We start from the raw sequence: 17,016 nt of genomic DNA, 5'->3' as shown, positions 1-17,016 counted from the left end.
TAGGGAAAGGAGTACGTCACCCTGCTTATTTAACTTATATGCAGAGTACATCATGCGAAATGCTGGACTAGATGAAGCACAAGCTGGAATCAAGACTGCCGGGAGAAATATCAATAACCTTAGATACACAGATGACACCACTCTTATGGCAGAAAGCAAAGAAGTACTAAAGAGCTTCTTGATGAAAGTGAAAGAGGAGAGTGAAAAGCTGGCTTAAAACTCAACATACAAAAAAAAGAAGGTCATGGCATTCGGTCCCATCATTTTATGGCAAATAGATGGGGAAGCAATGAAAACAATGAGAGACTATTTTTTGGGGCTCCAAAATCACTGCAGATGGTGACTGCAGCAGTGAAATTAAAAGACACTTGCCCCTTGGAAGAAAAGCTATGATCAACCTAGACAGCATATTAAAAATCAGAGACTTTGCCAACAAAGGTCTGTCTAGTCAAAGCTAAGATTTTTCCAGTAGTCATGTATGGATGGGAGAGTTGGACCATAAAGAAAGCTGAGCACTGAAGAATTGATGCTTTTGAACTGTGGTGTTGGAGAAGACTCTTGAGAATCCACTGGACTGTGAGGAGATCAAGCCAGTTGATCCTAAAGGAAATCAGTCCTGAATATTCATTGGAAGGACTGATGCTGAAGTGAAACTCCAATACATTGGCCACCTGATGCGAAGAACTGACTCCTTGGAAAAGACCCCGATGCTGGGTAAGATTGAAGGCAAGAGGAGAAGGGGACAATAGAGGATGAGATGGTTGGATGGTATCGCCGACTTGATGGACATGAGTTTGAGCAAGCTCTAGGAGTTGGTGATGGACAGGGAAGCCTGGCATGCTGCAGTCCATGGGGTCGCAAAGAGTCGGATATGACTGAGCAACTGAACTGAAATGAACCTTAATCTAAGTCACACTGGCTATAAGCTAACCTGGTGGTTAGCCCCCAAATCCAACTTCTCTCTAAACTGGGACTATCACACACTAACAGCCTCATCGGTTATTCAGACAAAAAAGGCACACAATTCAGTGAGAGCTGACAGACACGGGTGAGGGAGGCCAAGGCGTCCAGTAAGGCTTGCTACACTTGTGTCTGAGGGAATACGTGAAGAGAAGTTTCTTGGCGGAATTTAGGACATATAATACAAACTCTCCTTTGTTTCAGAATATGAACAGAAGCAGAGCTGTACCAGTTTTCTTTTTCAAATCCAATCCAGAATTAATAGACAAAGTTACTAGTGGCTATACCGCTTAGCAAGAATGGTTCTGTCTTTTGAAGAAATATGCACTGTTGAATGGTTGAGACAGCTCCTCCTGCTCGGCTGGGGGTGGGTCTTACCTTAGAGTACAGCACTGCGGCTCCCATATAATCCTTCGCCTGAAATTTTTGGTTTCCTTTTTCTCTGTAGAAAAGGGAAGCGTCGGGGTCCTTTCCAACAAGGTAACCTCCAGAAAGCCTTTTTAAAAACATCTCATCCTCAGGTCTTCATGAAGAAAGAAAAAAACAACAATGACAAAAAAAAAAAAAAAGCACAGACTTGTTATTTCAGGGAAAATGAGCCACTGCACCTGAAACAGGAGTGAGTGCCTATGAAACACTGGGACGCAAGAGGTTGGACGTGTTATGTAACGTGACTGGGGAAACCAGCTTTGGTCTCAGAGACAAAGGGACTAGAATTTCTATTTAGAGGACAGAATACAATTTATTTATTTATTTTGGGGCTGTGCTGGGTCTTCACTGTGGCTCATGGGCTCTAGAGCACGTAGGCTCAGTAAGCCCACATCACGTGGGATCTTTTAGTTCCCCCAGCAGGGACTGAACCTGAGTCCCCTATACTGGAAGACAGATTCTTAACCACTGGACTTCCAGGGAAGTCCTGTACACTTTTTATTCTATATCTCATAATTACTGGCCAATAAACCATTCCTTGGATTAATGCATTATACAGAAGTTTGGGTGTGGAGAATGACATAATACACAAGAGTCTATACTAAGACGTAGTCTCCACCTAAACTTTATTGAAAATACCTGGGTGAACAGCTGACAGAGGGGAGAGAGGGAGGAGGGGAGAGAGGGAGGAAGGGAGAGAGTGAGAAGAGGGATGGGGAGAGAAGCCTGAAGAAGAGGGAGAGAGGAGATGAATCATAAAGTTAGTGTAGTGAACTGTGAACATCTGGAGAATCTGAAAGAAGGGTGCTGCACAGCAATTCTTTACCTTATTTTTGCAAGAAAATCTGAAATTGTTTCAGTCTGCTAAGTGTTTAAAAGTAAGTATATGAATTCTCTAATATAGAAATATATAAACATACACCTTTCTTCCAATAAAGAAAAATAGTATAGAATAACCTAGCCTATGCTCTGACTATACAGTGCAATGAAACAAAATATGAACAAAATGGGAACTAAAAATCCTCTTAAGCAACTCTTGGGTTAAAGGGGAAATCAAAGTCAAAACTGCAGAATGTTCAGAAAACTATTTTTCAAATTTTTGCTTACAAAGATCTACCATAAGAAATACCTTTCACGTTGCGATTCAGTGTGATGCATCTGTGTATATACGGAAATTTCACAAAACATTATCTTTCATTTAATGTCAAATATGGTTTTATTAATATTTAAACACAATATAGAAAAAAAAACTCAAAATAAATAACAGAGAAAGAAAAATAAGGAAAGATTTTATTTAATTCAGAAGGTGTGCTTGCCTGTTCAAAATTTATTCCAGTCCAGAAAATCTGAGGACAATAACCCATGCATATCTGATACACACAGATCCTATTCTTTGTTCTATTTGTTTTTGTGTTGTTTTAAATTAGGTTAAATCTGCAAATCCTATCCAAACAAAAAAGTTGTGATGAACAGTAATAACAGGAAAACTCTTTTTGCCTAACAATGACTATTCTTTAATCTTAATCCAAAATGATGACAAACTCAATGTTTTTGTAATTGGTCTTCAGTGTAATTAAGAACTAAGCTGCAATAACTCATTCTTTCTTGCAGCACCAAGTTTAACTCAGTAATTAAAAGTTTTGAAAGGCAAATGGATGGTCTTTTTTAATATTTCAAATTTTCTTTTGGAATGTTAGGATAAAAAATGTGTGGAAGTGAGATGAAAAACGTTTTTCTTTTGGTGTGGGTAGGTGTTAGTTCCCCACCCAGGGATTGAACTAGTGCCCTCTGCTGAGGAAGCTCAGATGGACCACCAGGGAAGTCCAAGATGGAACAATTTTCTGGTTAATTTTTTTTATTGTGGTAAATATTTTAAAATTTATAATTTTAACTATTTCAAAGCAGACAGTTTAAGTACATTCATAATATGGTGCAATCGTCACCACTATCCATTTCCAGAACTTTTTCACCAGCCCAAACTAGAACTCTGTACTCATTAAGCAGCAACTCTCTAGTCTTCCCTCCCTCCAGCCTTGGTAACCTCTATTATGCTTTCTGTTTCTATGAAGTTGTCCATTCTAGGTACTTCATATAAGTGGAATCATACAGTGTTTGTCCTTCTATGCCTGGCTTGTTTCACTAAGCATAGCATTCCCAAGGTTCTTTTTTCACAGCTGAATAATATTCCATTGTATGTATATACCACAGTTTCTTTATCCATTCATCTGTTAGTGGACATTTGGGCTATTTTCACTCTTGGGCTATTGTGAATAATACTGCTCTGGACATTGGTATGCAAGTAAATCTGTTCAAGTCTCATTTTCAGTTCTTTTGGGTATAAACCCAGAAGTGGTATTGCTGGATTACATAGTAATTCTAGTCTAAAATTTCTGAAAAACTGCCATATTGTTTCTCATAATGGCTATACCATTTTACATTCCCACCAACGGTGAACAAGGGCTCCAATTTGTCTGCATCCTCACCAACACTTTTTAATTTTTTTTTGGATAGTAGCCATGCTAACGAGTATTAGGACAATAAGGTATCTTGCTGTCGTTTGACTTGCATTTCCCTAATGATTAGTGATGCTAAGAGTATCTTTCCATATGCTTATTTCATGTGCTTATCTTCTTTGGAGAAATGCCTATGCAAGTCCTTTGGCCATTTTTAACTGGGTTTGTTGTTGCTGTTCTTGAGTCTAGGATTTCTTTATATAATCTGGATATTAATCCCTTAGCAGCTATATGATTTGCAATATTTTCTCCCATTCTGTCGGTTGCCTGCAGGCAATTGCCAGCAGAATAAATACTCTGTTGGTATTGCCACTTGAGGCACTAAATAGTTCACTTTTCATGAAGTCTGATTTGCTTGTTTTTTCTTTTGTTGCCTGCGCCTTTGGTTTCAGAGCCAAGAAAAGATGCCAAATCCAATGTCATAAGCTTTGGGCTTATGTTTTCTTCTAAGAGTTTTATAGTTTTAGCTCTTAAATCAACTAAATTACTTGAGTTATTTTTGAGTTAGCTTTTGTAGATGGTTTAAGGTAAAGGTCCAACTTCATTCTTTGGCATGTAGAGTCTAACTTGAAAGCAGATAGAAAGAACCAAGCTCTTTCCTCTAGCCATGCCTTCTCTTTCTAGAGCCCTAGAGAGGTAGAGCCTCTTATAAGCTTGATAGGCAAAGCAGAAAGGTCCAGCCCCAGCAGAGCGTACAGAAGATAAGAGCTGAGAAGCTATAGCTTAATAACTAGCATCCATTCACACGTGCACATTTTTTTCCTGAAAGTAAGTGCAGTCATCATGGAAGTTCACCTCTAAGTATTTCACCATGCCTCTGCTAAGAATTAAGACATTCTCCTATATCTTGATATTGCAATATCATTATCATGCCTAAAAAATTAACTCTAATTCAAATATCATTTAAAATTTCTCCATTATTCCTAAAATGTCTTTTTTTTTCTTACCCCAACCTGATGCAGGATCAAGGTTCTAATTACTGCACTTAGCCATTATTTCTCTTTAGTGTCCTTTGATAGTTTCATGATTTTTGTTTTATTTTTCATGACTAAATTTTCTGAAGATTCAGGCCAGGAAAATGTTCTACATTCTGGTTTTGTCTCATTGTTTCCTCATGATTAGATTCAGATCAAACAATTTTTGCCAAGAGTATTAGTACATTATTAAATCTGTATACTTTTTGCTGTTTCAAACCAGGAGACACATAATGTCAAGCAGTCAGTCCAACCACCACTGGGGATGCTGTTTGGTCATTTGATTGGTGACTGTTAGATTCCTCCAATATAAAGATAACTTTCCTCTTGTAGTAAGTAACATTAATAAGTAATCTGTGGGGCTTTGAGTCCATGGGAATAATCTGTTTCCAGTGATCTTTCTTCTAATGGTTTGAGCATCCATTGATGATTACTGCCAGAATTCAGTTATTACATTGGGTGTTACAAAACGGTGATTTTCTAATTTTATCATTATTTTTAAACTTATTAATTAGCATTCTTATGTAAAGACAAATGTTGCCCCCTTTTCTTCTTTTACTTATTTATGTATTTATTTGAATATCACCATGGATTAAAAAATTCATTTTTATAAACCATTACCATCATTATACTTTTTGATGCTCAGACTGTCCTAAATTTGGACAGTGGAAACTCTCCAGACTGGTTCCTATGTTATTTTTATTTACATAAATCCATTAGTCTTTGAGCATTTCCTTGATTTCTGGAAAGTATTCCAGCTGTACCAGTATAAAATCAAAACAAATGGAAAGGCAGTGGGTACAGATAATAACTGTTAAGGATTCCCTAGGACACTGCAGATTATCAGTGGGAGAGGTTCACTTGTCTCAGGAGGTCTTGATATTGACAAAAGGCATCTAATTGGGGAAAATATTCCTCAAAGACTGTAAATGGCAAAAAAGAAAAGTGCATGCCTGGCTTTAAGCTTTAAAGGCCCAATTCACATTTTCCTTTAACAGGCAAGCATATGGAGATTAGAAATTTAAATCTTTTTTGGTCATTTTAGATTATGATTGGCTAATTTTACAAACAGCTCTTCAGAACTAACTTGTTAAGTAAAGAAGTTTGAGGATGAAGTAGTGCGAGATACACAGAACAAATAAAAACAGAGGGAATAATTAATTTCAGGGAAAACAAGAGTTGTATCAGAAAGGAAATGTAATTCAAAATATATTTTGTGGTTCACATGATATCTACAGAGACATAATGATATACACAGTGAAAACTGGTTTAACCAGTATTATATTCTATTAGCTATACATTTGTGGATCACAACAGACTGTGGAAAATTCTTAAAGAGATGGGAATACCAGACCACCTGACCTGCCTCTTGAGAAACCTATATGCAGGTCAAGAAGCAACAGTTAGAACCGGACATGGAACAACAGACTGGTTCCAAATAGGGAAAGGAGTACGTCAAGGTTGTATATTCTCACCCTGCTTATTAAACTTATATGCAGAGTACATCATGAGAAATGCTGGGCTGGATGAAGCACAAGCTGGAATCAAGATTTCTGGGAGAAATATCAATAACCTCAGATACACAGATGACACCACCCTTATGGCAGAAAGCAAAGAAGAACTAAACAGCCTCCTGATGAAAGTGAAAGAGGAGAGTGAAAAAGTTGGCTTAAAACTCTACATTCAGAAACCTAAGATCATGGCATCTGGTTCCATCACTTCATGGCAAATAGGTGTGGAAACAATGGTTAACAGTGACAGACTACTTTTTTGGGCTCAAAATCACTGCAGATGGTGACTGCAGCCATGAAATTAAAAGATGTTTGCTCCTTGGAAGAAAAGCTATGACCAACCTAGACAACATACTAAAAATCAGAGATATTACTCTGCCAACAAAGGTCTGCCTAATCAAAACTCTGGTTTTTCCAGTAGTCATGTATGGATGTTAAGAGTTGGACTATAAAGAAAGCTGAGCACCGAAGAATTGATGCTTTTGAACTGTGGTGTTGAAGAAGATTCTTGAGAGTCCCTTGGACAGCAAGGAGATCCAACCAGTCCATTCTGAAGATCAGTCCTGAATATTCATTGGAAGGACTGATGCTGAAGCTGAAACTCCAGTACTTGGGCCACCTAATGTTCTTGGAAAAGACCCTGATGTTGGCAAAGATTGAAGGTGGGAGGAGAGGGGGATGACAGAGGATGAGATGGTTGGATGGCATCACCAACTCAATGGACATGAGATTGAGTAAACTCCGGGAGTTGGTGATGGACAGGGAAGCCTGGCATGCTGCAGTCCATGGGGTCACAACGAGTCAGACATGACTGAGTGACTGAACTGAACGAATACATTGTAAACTATAATATAGTTATGACGACAGAATGAGGGAAAAACAAAAATATACATGGAGAAGGCAATGGCAACCCACTCTAGTACTCTTGCCTGAAAAATCCCAGGGACGGAGGAGCCTGGTGGGCTGCCGTCTATGGGGTCGAACAGAGTAGGACATGACTGAAGTGACTTAGCAGCAGTAGCAGCAGCATGAATGTGAATTGGGAGTAAGAGAGCTAGATTTGGCATCTAAAACTAAAAACTCAAAACTAATTATTACCATACTGTTTAGCAATATGAAATTAAATACTGGAAGAAACAGTGAAAATAATTTTAAATATCAGTCTTTGGGGAACAGAAATGGGGAAAAGTAAGACAGAGAATTGCTGTTTTTCTTTATGAGCTTTGAAGTATTATTTGACTTCTTACATTATGTGCATATTCTGCTGTGCTATGCTTAGTTGGTCAGTTGTGTCCAACTCTTTGCAACCCCATGGACTGTAGCTCACCAGGTTTCTCTGTCCGTGGGATTCTCCAGGCAAGAATACTGGAGTGGGTTGCCATGCCCTCCTCCAGGGGATCTTCCCAATCCAGGGATCAAATCCAGGTCTCCCACATTGCAGGCAGATTCTTTACTGTCTGAGCCACCAGGGAAGCCCGATATGCATATTACTCTGATAAAACATGAACTAAAAAAGGAAAATATTTCCACTTAATAAGGTATCATGTCTACACAGTTCTACAAGATTTTCTACCAGCTTTAAAGAATCAAATAATCCCTACAATACATGAATTATTTCAGAGCACATAGAAAGATGGGAAACTCTCCAATTCAGGCTATAAGGCTACCATAACCCTGATATCAAGAGCTGACAAATAGAGCACAAAAAAGAACATGCCATCTAATACCATTTCAGAACACAGATATAAAAATCCTAAAAATAACATCAGCAAATTGAATCTAGCCATGTGTTAAAAAAATGATAGATAATAACCAGAGTTTACCTCCAAAACAGTTCAACTTTAGTACATCTACTGATACCAATTCTGCATTAACAGATTAAAGGAGAAAAAGAAAATGATCATTCCTCTTAGAAGACACTAATATATATAAAAAAAAAGAACTGATAAAATTCAGCACTTATTTATGATGGAATGTAAGGCAACTTCCATAAGCTGAAAAGGGTATTATATGATACTATATACCTGTAGCAATGTCCTAAATGGCTATTACTATTCAACATTGTACTAGAGGTCTAATTAATGCTATAATTAAAAGGTAGAAGAGGTATAAATATTGGAAAGGAAGATTACTGCTTGTAGATATACTTCCTAAAAATTCTAACTGGACTGGCAAAAAAATGATGAAATAATGTGAAAGCACAGTTAGGTGGCCTGTTATGATTCCAAGCTTACGTTTATACCATCGATCATCAGTTAGATAATTTAATTGGGGGGATAAGTCTTATTCACAAGAACAACAAAAACCTTGTAAGAAGTAAGAATAAATCTGAGAGGAAATGTACAAGATCTGTATAAAGAAAATGATAAAAAAAATTTTACTTATGGACATAAAAGAAGCCCTAAACATGTGGCAAGATATACCCTTTATTTGAATGAGGAAATTTTAATATTGTAAAGATGTCAAATCTCCCTAGATGAATCTATAAATCCAACACAATTCCAAAAACCCAATGACACTTTTTATTGAACTTGACTGTCAATTCTGAAGTTCACATGGGGGAAATGTCTATAAAAATAGCCAAGATAGTCTTGAAAAAGAAGAATGACCCTGTGTGTGTGTGTGGGAACTTGGCTTAACAGAAAGCAAAGCCACATTTGTACCAGACTTTTCTGCCTTCAAGTGCTCTTTCTCACTACATCTGGTAATAAAATCTCAGGGGAAACCATTCCTTGTGGTTGGAGGAGGACTGACCCCAATTTCACAAGAGGGTTGGGCATGTGGTACAGGCCTGGCCACTCAGAGGAGCCCACACCTTTGGTTGAAGGGGTATGCATGCCACCAAAGATAGGTTGATCAGAGTCCAACCCAGACTTTTTTTTGGCCAAAACTCTTGGAAAAGATGACCTCTTTTCTTGTAGTTATTAAGCTATTATCAGGGTGTGCTCAAGACTACCAATGGCTATCCTGAGTACCAGGGGGAGAGAGTGCCTGACAGATGAAGAGATGGGAGTCTGATGACATCTTCTGAGCTCCTGGACACAACTTTGTGTAAAAATAGGCCTGACTTTCTGCACATCCTAGCTTCATAGCCTGTAGATTTCCTAATTTGGGCTGGGTTCTGTCACTTGACTGAAAGAATTCTAATATTATACTATAAAACCACAGTAATTAAAACTCTTTGGTTTTGGCACAGAAATAGAGCCTAGGAACACATTTACAGATAAGTAGGAATTTAATTTTTAATAAATGTGGCATTTTGAAGCACTGGGGAAAGGATGGACTATTCAATTAATGATGTCAGGAAAGCATCTGGGGAATAAAACTTAAAACATTCCCTCACATCATATACAAAAAATAAATTCCAGATGGATTAGAGAGCTAAAACTAAAACACAGAGCTACCAAAAAAGTTAGAGGAAAATAAAACATTTTTTATAATCCCGAGGAAGAGTAGACTACCCTAAGACACATAACCCAGAAGCCATAAAAGAAAATGACAGATACAGCTGTATAGAGGTTAAAACACATACACACGATTTACGCACGAGAGACACCATGAGTAAAAATTTTAAAAAGATAAATAATAGACTAGGAGAAAAATTAGTAGCATGTACCATAAAGAAATACATAGCCAGAGTCACGAAGACTTCTTATGAACAAGAGAAAGATAAATGATCCACTAGAGAAATGGGCAAAGGACAGGAACAAAAAATTAACAGAAGAAACAGAAATGGGTAACATCGCAAATGGTGTTACTGTAACCAGTAATCAGAAAAATGTGAATTGAAACGTTGTTTTGTCCTTAAGGGTGCCAAAAATTAAAGACTGTTGCTTTCTAATGCTGGTGAGAATATGTTTATGATAAATGGGTAAAGCCTTCTTGGAAGACAATTCGGCAGTATTTATTAAATTTTCCGTGCTCATAACCATTGATACAACAAATCCTCTTCGAACAATCCATCTTAAGTTCTAAATATATGTACAAAAATATACATATAAGCTGTTCAATGCAACAGTTTTGTAACAGTTAAAAAAAACCCCACAATACTATTTTACCATTTCCCAAACACAAGAATCTTACAACAATTTAACACCATTTACTCATCTTGCCCTTTGAACTACTGATGTCATGTCTTTGAAATGTTTTAAATTCCATAAGACATTAACATCATTGTTTTATTTTTGTCATCATTTTAAGTAATTAATTCAAAACTATTTACCCACATATGTAACTTTTCTGGTGCTTTCCATTCCTTTCTGCAATTACAATGCTTCTTAACCTGAAGAACTTACTTCAGTATTTCTTAAAGCTCTGATTTGCCGAAGAAACAGTCTCTCAGATTTTTCTTTTGCATTTATTTTTGAAAGGTACTTTCATTAGGTATAGAATTCTAGGTGGGAATGTTTTGTTTTACTTTGTTTTTCTTTCAGCACTTTAAATGTGCCATTCAGGTGTCTTCTAGCTTCTATAGTTTCACTAGCCATCAGTCATACTCTTACACCCAAAAGGACAATGTACATTTTTTTCTTTGGTTATTTTTCAGATTTCCTCTTTTTTTCTCCTTTAGTTTTAAGCAGTTTGAGTCTGATGTCTCTAGGTGTGATTCTATTTATGTTTACACTGTCTGGGACTTGCTGGGCTTCTGGAATCTGTGGGTTGATGTCTTTTATCAGTTTTAGAAAATCTTTGGTCATCCTTTTAGAATATTGCTTCCATCTGACTCTCTTCTTTACTGACACTCCAATTACAGGTAAGTTAGACGTTTGATTGTATCCTATATATCTCTGTATGCCATACCATTTTTTCCATTCTTCTTTTCTTCTTGTGCTTTATTTTGTTTTTCATTAACCTGTACACCACTTTCCTAATCTAATTTTCCACTGCATCCAATTTTCTGTCAAGCTTGAGAATTAAGTTGATTTCAATTACAGTATATTTTGAATCCTGAAGAGTCTACTTTTTTGCCTCTATTATTTAAAAATTACTTTTATTGTGGTAAAATACACATAGTATAAAATTTACCATCTCAACCACTTTAAAGTATATATTCAGTAGTAGTATATACATTCATAATGTTACATAACCATCGTCAACATCCATTTCCATAACTTGTAAAACTGAAACTCTAAACTCATGAAAACAATAACCCTCTATTTCCCCCCACCCTCAGCTCCTGGCAATCACCATTTTACTTTCTGCCTCTTTGATTTTGACTACTCTGGACTACCTAAATTTGATTTTTTATAGATTCTGATTCTCTGTTGCAATATATTTTTTCATCCACTTAGTCCATCTCCTCTAGTTTCTTCAACATGTTAATCAGAGTTATTTAAAAGTCTGTATATAGATATCAATCGATCTGTTTCTAATGTTAATTTTTTTCCTCTTCATTATTGGTTATTTTTCTGCCCCTCTGCATGTTTAGTAAATCAGCGTTCCTGACACTGTGTACAAAAAACATAAGGAAGCAAGACAACATCTTCTACCGTCAAAGTGTCTCCTTTCCTGTACTAGACAGACAGTATGAGGGCTGGCCTACATTTATCCAATCAAGAGTTGAACTGGATCAGTGTTGGGCTACAGGCTTACTAAAACTCAGTACATCTGTGGTTTCCTCGGGTGTGGACCTCCTGAGCTTTTGGTTAAGAGACTAGAAGGTCTCTTGTCTCCTTATGCATGAAAATTTTGGTCTCTGCATGTTTTGAGCTCAGATTTTCTTTTTAATAACTTTTTTTTTTTTTTTTTGGCTGTGCCACATAGCATATGGGATCTCAGTTCCCCAACCAGGGATTGAAAATGTATCCCCTGCAGTGGAAGCAGACGACCACTGGACCTTCACGGAGGTCCCTAGGATTTTCAACTTACCACAACAGAGGTGCAGAATCCAGCAAATGGCTTGAGAGGAAGATTGTATGTGTGTTTTTTGTGTACAAAAAGAACACAGGAAAGACCTACGGCCAGTGATCTGGAGGGCTTCCCTGGTGGCACTAGTGGTAAAGAATCTGCCTGCCAATGCAGGAGACACTAGAGACTCACATTCGATCCCTGGGTTGGGACAATACCCTGGAGGAGGGCATGGCAACCCACTCCAGTATTCTTGCCTGGAGAATCCTATGGACAGAAGAGCCTGGGGGCCTACAGTCCATGGGGTTGCAAAGAATCAGACATGACTGAGTGACTGAACCACCACCACCTGGATGTCTACTGGACATTGCCAACTGGAATATGAATCGTTAAAGTTCCTTCCCAAGACAGCTCCACCTGCAGCTTTCCCAGGTGTGGAAATTTCATCCTTCTACCTTTGCCCTGTAGGTCTACATCACGAGAGCCACTTTTGACTTCTCTCATTCGCTAATACACCATATCTCATGTGTCAGGAAATGTGATTAAGTCCACCATTGGAATTCAACCACTTCTCATCCCCACTACCACCACCCTGGCCCAAATTATTATCACCTCCTCTCTCACCTGGATTAAAGCAATAAGCCTCCCAACAAGTCTATCTATTTCCATTCTTGCTCCTCCTATGAAAGTGAAAGTCGCTCAGTCATGTCCGACTCTTTATGACCCCGTGGGCTATACAGTCCATGGCATTCTCCAGGCCAGAATACTGGAGTGGGTAGCCTTTCCTTTCCCCAGGGGGGATCTTCCCAACCCAGGGATCAAACCCAGGTCTCCCGCATTGCAGGTGGATTCTTTACCAACTGAGCCATCAGGGAAATGTTCCTCCTATAGTATACCCTCAACACAGTGGTTAGAGCAATCCTTTAAAACAGGGATCAGCAAACTTTCTCTAGAAAGCCAAAGAATAAACATTTAGCCTATATGGGCCAAGAGGTAAAAATCAGGCTGTTACATACATACTTATACAACAAAAGAAAAAACATGCTTTTATTGACAAAATTAAAAATTAATAGTAATAACTGAGCACATTTTTAAACAAGGTCTACTAATAAGAAAATGAAAAACAAAAAATTTTTAAAGGATCCCATTTTGCTAAACTGGAGTTCAAAGCCAATGTCCCCCATCATCAAATTGACTACAAATGTTTATCTGTAAAAACCATTCTTAGCTGAAGGCCACACAGAAACAGGCAGTGGGATGGATTTATCCTGTGCGATGTTTGCTGATATCTGTTTTAAAATATAATCAGATCATATCATTCTCATCTCAAAACTCCGTTAATAGTTTTCTATTGTTGTGTAACAATTACCACAAATTCAGCAGGTTAAAACAATACCCATTTATTATCCTCAGTTCTGTAGATCAGAAGTCCAGGTGGGCTTGCCTGGGCTCTCTACTTAGGGTCTTAAGAGGCTGAAATCAAGGTGAGCTCTTCTACAGAAAGTCTGGGAAAGAATCTGTGCCTAAACTCATTTAGGCGGTTGACAGAAGCCAGTGCCTTGCAATTGTGTGTCTGAGGTTCCCATTTCCTTGCTGGTTGTTAGCCAGGAAGCACTCTGGGCTTCCAGAAGCTGCCTGCATTCCTTGTCATGTGGCTCCATCTTCAAAGCCAGCCAAAGCGCATTCAAATCTTATGCTTTGAATCTCTGATTTCCCTTTCTGCTACCAGCTGGGACAAACTCTCTGCTTTTAAAGGTCTTGCTTGATTAAGGTTATGCCCACCTGGTAATTATATCTCAAAGTCAGCTGGCTTGGGACCTGCATTCCATCTGCCAAATCCTTCCCAGCAGTGTTTAGGTTAATGTTAGATTAAATAACCAGGGGACAAGAATGGTGGGGGGGATGGGCATTTTTAGAATTCTGCCTACCACATGCTGCAATAACTTCCTACTCAGAGTAAAAAGATAAGGCACTAATAAAGGGCCCACTTGATTGGGAAACCTGCTCCCAACTCCCATGCATGTCCCATTACTTCTCTGATGGTATTTCCTACCACTCGCCCTCTGGCTCACTTTGTTTATTCACTACTACCTGTTAACCCAACTTGCTGTTTTTTAAACCAGGCCAGATACTCTCCCACCTTAGGCTCTCTGCCCAGAATTCTCTTCTATCAGACATCTACTTTGCTAACTCCTGTATGGCCAAGACTCTGCTCCACTTTTGCTCTTTCAAGAGGTATATCTGACGATACCATTTAATACTACAACCTGTACTCCCATTCCTAGCACTGGCTATTGCCCCCACCCCATTCAATTTTCCTTTTTTCAACTGCACTTATCACTTTTAACATATTATACACATTATGATGTTTATTTCTGTTCCTCCATGGTAGTAAGGATCTTTGTCTGTTTTAAAAAATTCATTTATCTATTTTTGGCTGAGCTGGGTCTTTGTTGCTACCTGGGCTTTTTCTCTACTTGAGGTACGTGGACTTCTCATCGCAACAGCCTCTCTTGGTGCAGAGCCTGGGTTCTAGGACAAGTGAGCTTCAGAAGTTTCGGCACACAGGCTCAGCAGTTGTGGCTTCCAGGCTCTTGAGCACAGGCTCAACAGGTGCGGCTCACAGGCTTAGTTGCTCCGCAGCATATGGATTCTTCCTGACCCAGGGATGGAACCCGTGTCTCCTGCATTGGCAGATTCTTTACCACTGAGACACCAGGGTATTTTTTTAAGTGATGTGCTTTTGGTTTCCTATGCACCTAGCACAGTAGCTGGCATGAAACAGATGTTCAATAATAATTAACTGAACGAGGTTTTGGGAAATTGTTTCAGTTTCTTACACACATGTGTGTACTAGGTCGTGATGTACAATATGTTTCTTATTGAAGAGTGTAGTCAAGAGTGTTTGAAAACTACTTAGGTTAGACTATATGACCTCCATGGTTCTTTCCAAATAGAATTTTTTAATTTCTATATGCAGCCACTGAATCTGCACTGTATCCTTTGGGATATGGCAAGGTGTACAGCCTAGTAACTACCTCAAGGCATGACTACTGAGACATAACGCTGACACTGACAAAGCTAACAAGCATCCATCCACCTGCCAATGCAGAAGACTCAGGAGACACAGCTTCAATCCCTGCTCGGGAAGATCCCCTGGAGAAGGGAATGGCAACCTGCTTCAGTATTCTCGCCTGTAAAATCCAACGGACAGAGGAGCCTGGCGGGCTACAGTCCAAGGGGTCGCAGAGAGTCTGACATGACTGAGCACACACATACCTGTTCTATTGATATAATAGGTTAGAAAGAACTGTGGAAATAGCAAGAACTGCTGAATGCCCCCAAAGAGAAAAATCTGCACTTAACTCTTCCATCAGAAAGAGATATAATCTGAGAGGAAGTCATAAAAGAGAACACTTTCCAGATCAAAACTTCCCTGACTGAAGCTTTCATTCACTTACTGAAGAAGCGGAGATGAGTGAAGAAAGAGATCGTGCAAAGTCTCTGCTGTAGAAATGGTGACCTGAATGGACTTCGGGAGCAAAGACCACTTCTGAAGTATGTATGATTTCCACTCATCCACGGGCAGATCCATGCTACTGTAGATCTAAAAAATGAGTAAGAAAACAAGAAATTCAGTTTTCCACAAATACATAATTCCAGAAAATCGATTTCATTCCAGCAAGCATGAAGCAACAAAATCAGATCTTGTATACAAGTCTCTTCCTACAGTTGTTTACATGCCAAGCAAGGATGTATCCTCTCCCGCACCAATTCACATCCCTTCATTCAGAAATATTTACTGAAAACTGACTTTGTTCCTGGCATCGTATTAGGAAACGGTTATACATGATGAATCAGATTCCCTACACAGTTCAGTTTTTTCTTTTCAATCCCGAGGTCACTCCTTTAGTTCAAGCCCTCACCATTTCTTGTCTGGCATTCTTTCTCGAGTGTCATAATTAGTCTTCAGGCCCTCAGACTCCCCCTCCCCGCTCCCCCTTCCCAATTTAGTCCATCCTCCATACTGAGACCGATGTCAATTCTCTGCCTTAAAGTCACTGATGCTCCTCCTAGAACGTAGGGAAGCCCCGTGCAAACCCTTTATTATTTGACCCCTGGCCCACTTTCTGATCAAGTCTCGCTTTTTCCTCTATACCCTACTATCCGAATTTCCACACATCCTTCAAGACTCAGTTCAAATGGTTCCTACTCCGGGAAGCCTTCCCTGATTTTGCCACCTGTGACGACAGGAGCACACTTTGCGTCTCTCTTGGGGCCCACACCACGTCTACACCGAGTTAAGGCTACGCACAGCAGAAAACTCCCTCGACACACTGTGCTCCCCTCTGGGAGTAGAGACCAGGTCTTATTTACCTTGAGAGACCCCCCACTGTGCCAAGCTCAGGGTCTGGCACCTGCGGGAGCTCAGCTCGGGGTTGCTCAAAGAAGCGAGTCACTGCTTTGACTACATTCAGTAGCAGAATTATCAGGGAACCCCTCGAACACGCCTCTGGGCTAGCAGTCTGTGGCTGCCAGCCAAAGGCCGAGCGCGGTTCGTCTCCTAGAGCTCGAGGGGAAAGTTCCCGGAACCCCTCCGCCCTGCGCCCTTGGCTGCGCCCGCGTCACGCTTCGCGCGCCCCGCGGCTTAGCGCCCCGCCCCCAGGCCCCCGCCATCCCGCAACAAGGCCCGGGACCCGGACTCCGGTGGGTCACGTGAGCCGTGTGCCGCGCCTCAGCCAATGCGGTGGCTGCTCGGCCCTCAGACCGCCCCGTGCCGTG

General features: G+C 39.6%; 1 protein-coding gene across 2 annotated transcripts in view; it reads right to left on the bottom strand.

Moving 5' to 3' along the window:
* SMYD4 (SET and MYND domain containing 4) overlaps positions 1-16,881 on the bottom strand; it is a 39,359-nt gene extending 22,478 nt beyond the window's left edge. The window contains exons 1-3 of one of the 2 annotated variants that reach the window (XM_055576953.1): positions 16,612-16,881; positions 15,696-15,841; positions 1,339-1,483 (exon numbers count right to left, since the gene is read on the bottom strand). In XM_055576953.1, the coding sequence (XP_055432928.1) occupies positions 1,339-1,483; positions 15,696-15,829 (279 nt within the window). In that variant the 5' untranslated portion in view covers positions 15,830-15,841; positions 16,612-16,881. Of the gene's footprint in view, positions 1-1,338; positions 1,484-15,695; positions 15,842-16,611 lie in introns of those variants that run through there. The other variant, XM_055576954.1, reaches the window with a different exon arrangement.
* Positions 16,882-17,016: the final 135 nt, after the last annotated feature.

This window comes from Bubalus kerabau, chromosome 4 (assembly GCF_029407905.1).
Source record: "Bubalus kerabau isolate K-KA32 ecotype Philippines breed swamp buffalo chromosome 4, PCC_UOA_SB_1v2, whole genome shotgun sequence".
Classification (NCBI taxonomy): Eukaryota; Metazoa; Chordata; class Mammalia; order Artiodactyla; family Bovidae; genus Bubalus; species Bubalus kerabau.
Note: the sequence above shows the minus strand (reverse complement) of the source record. Positions and strands in the feature narration are given on the sequence as shown.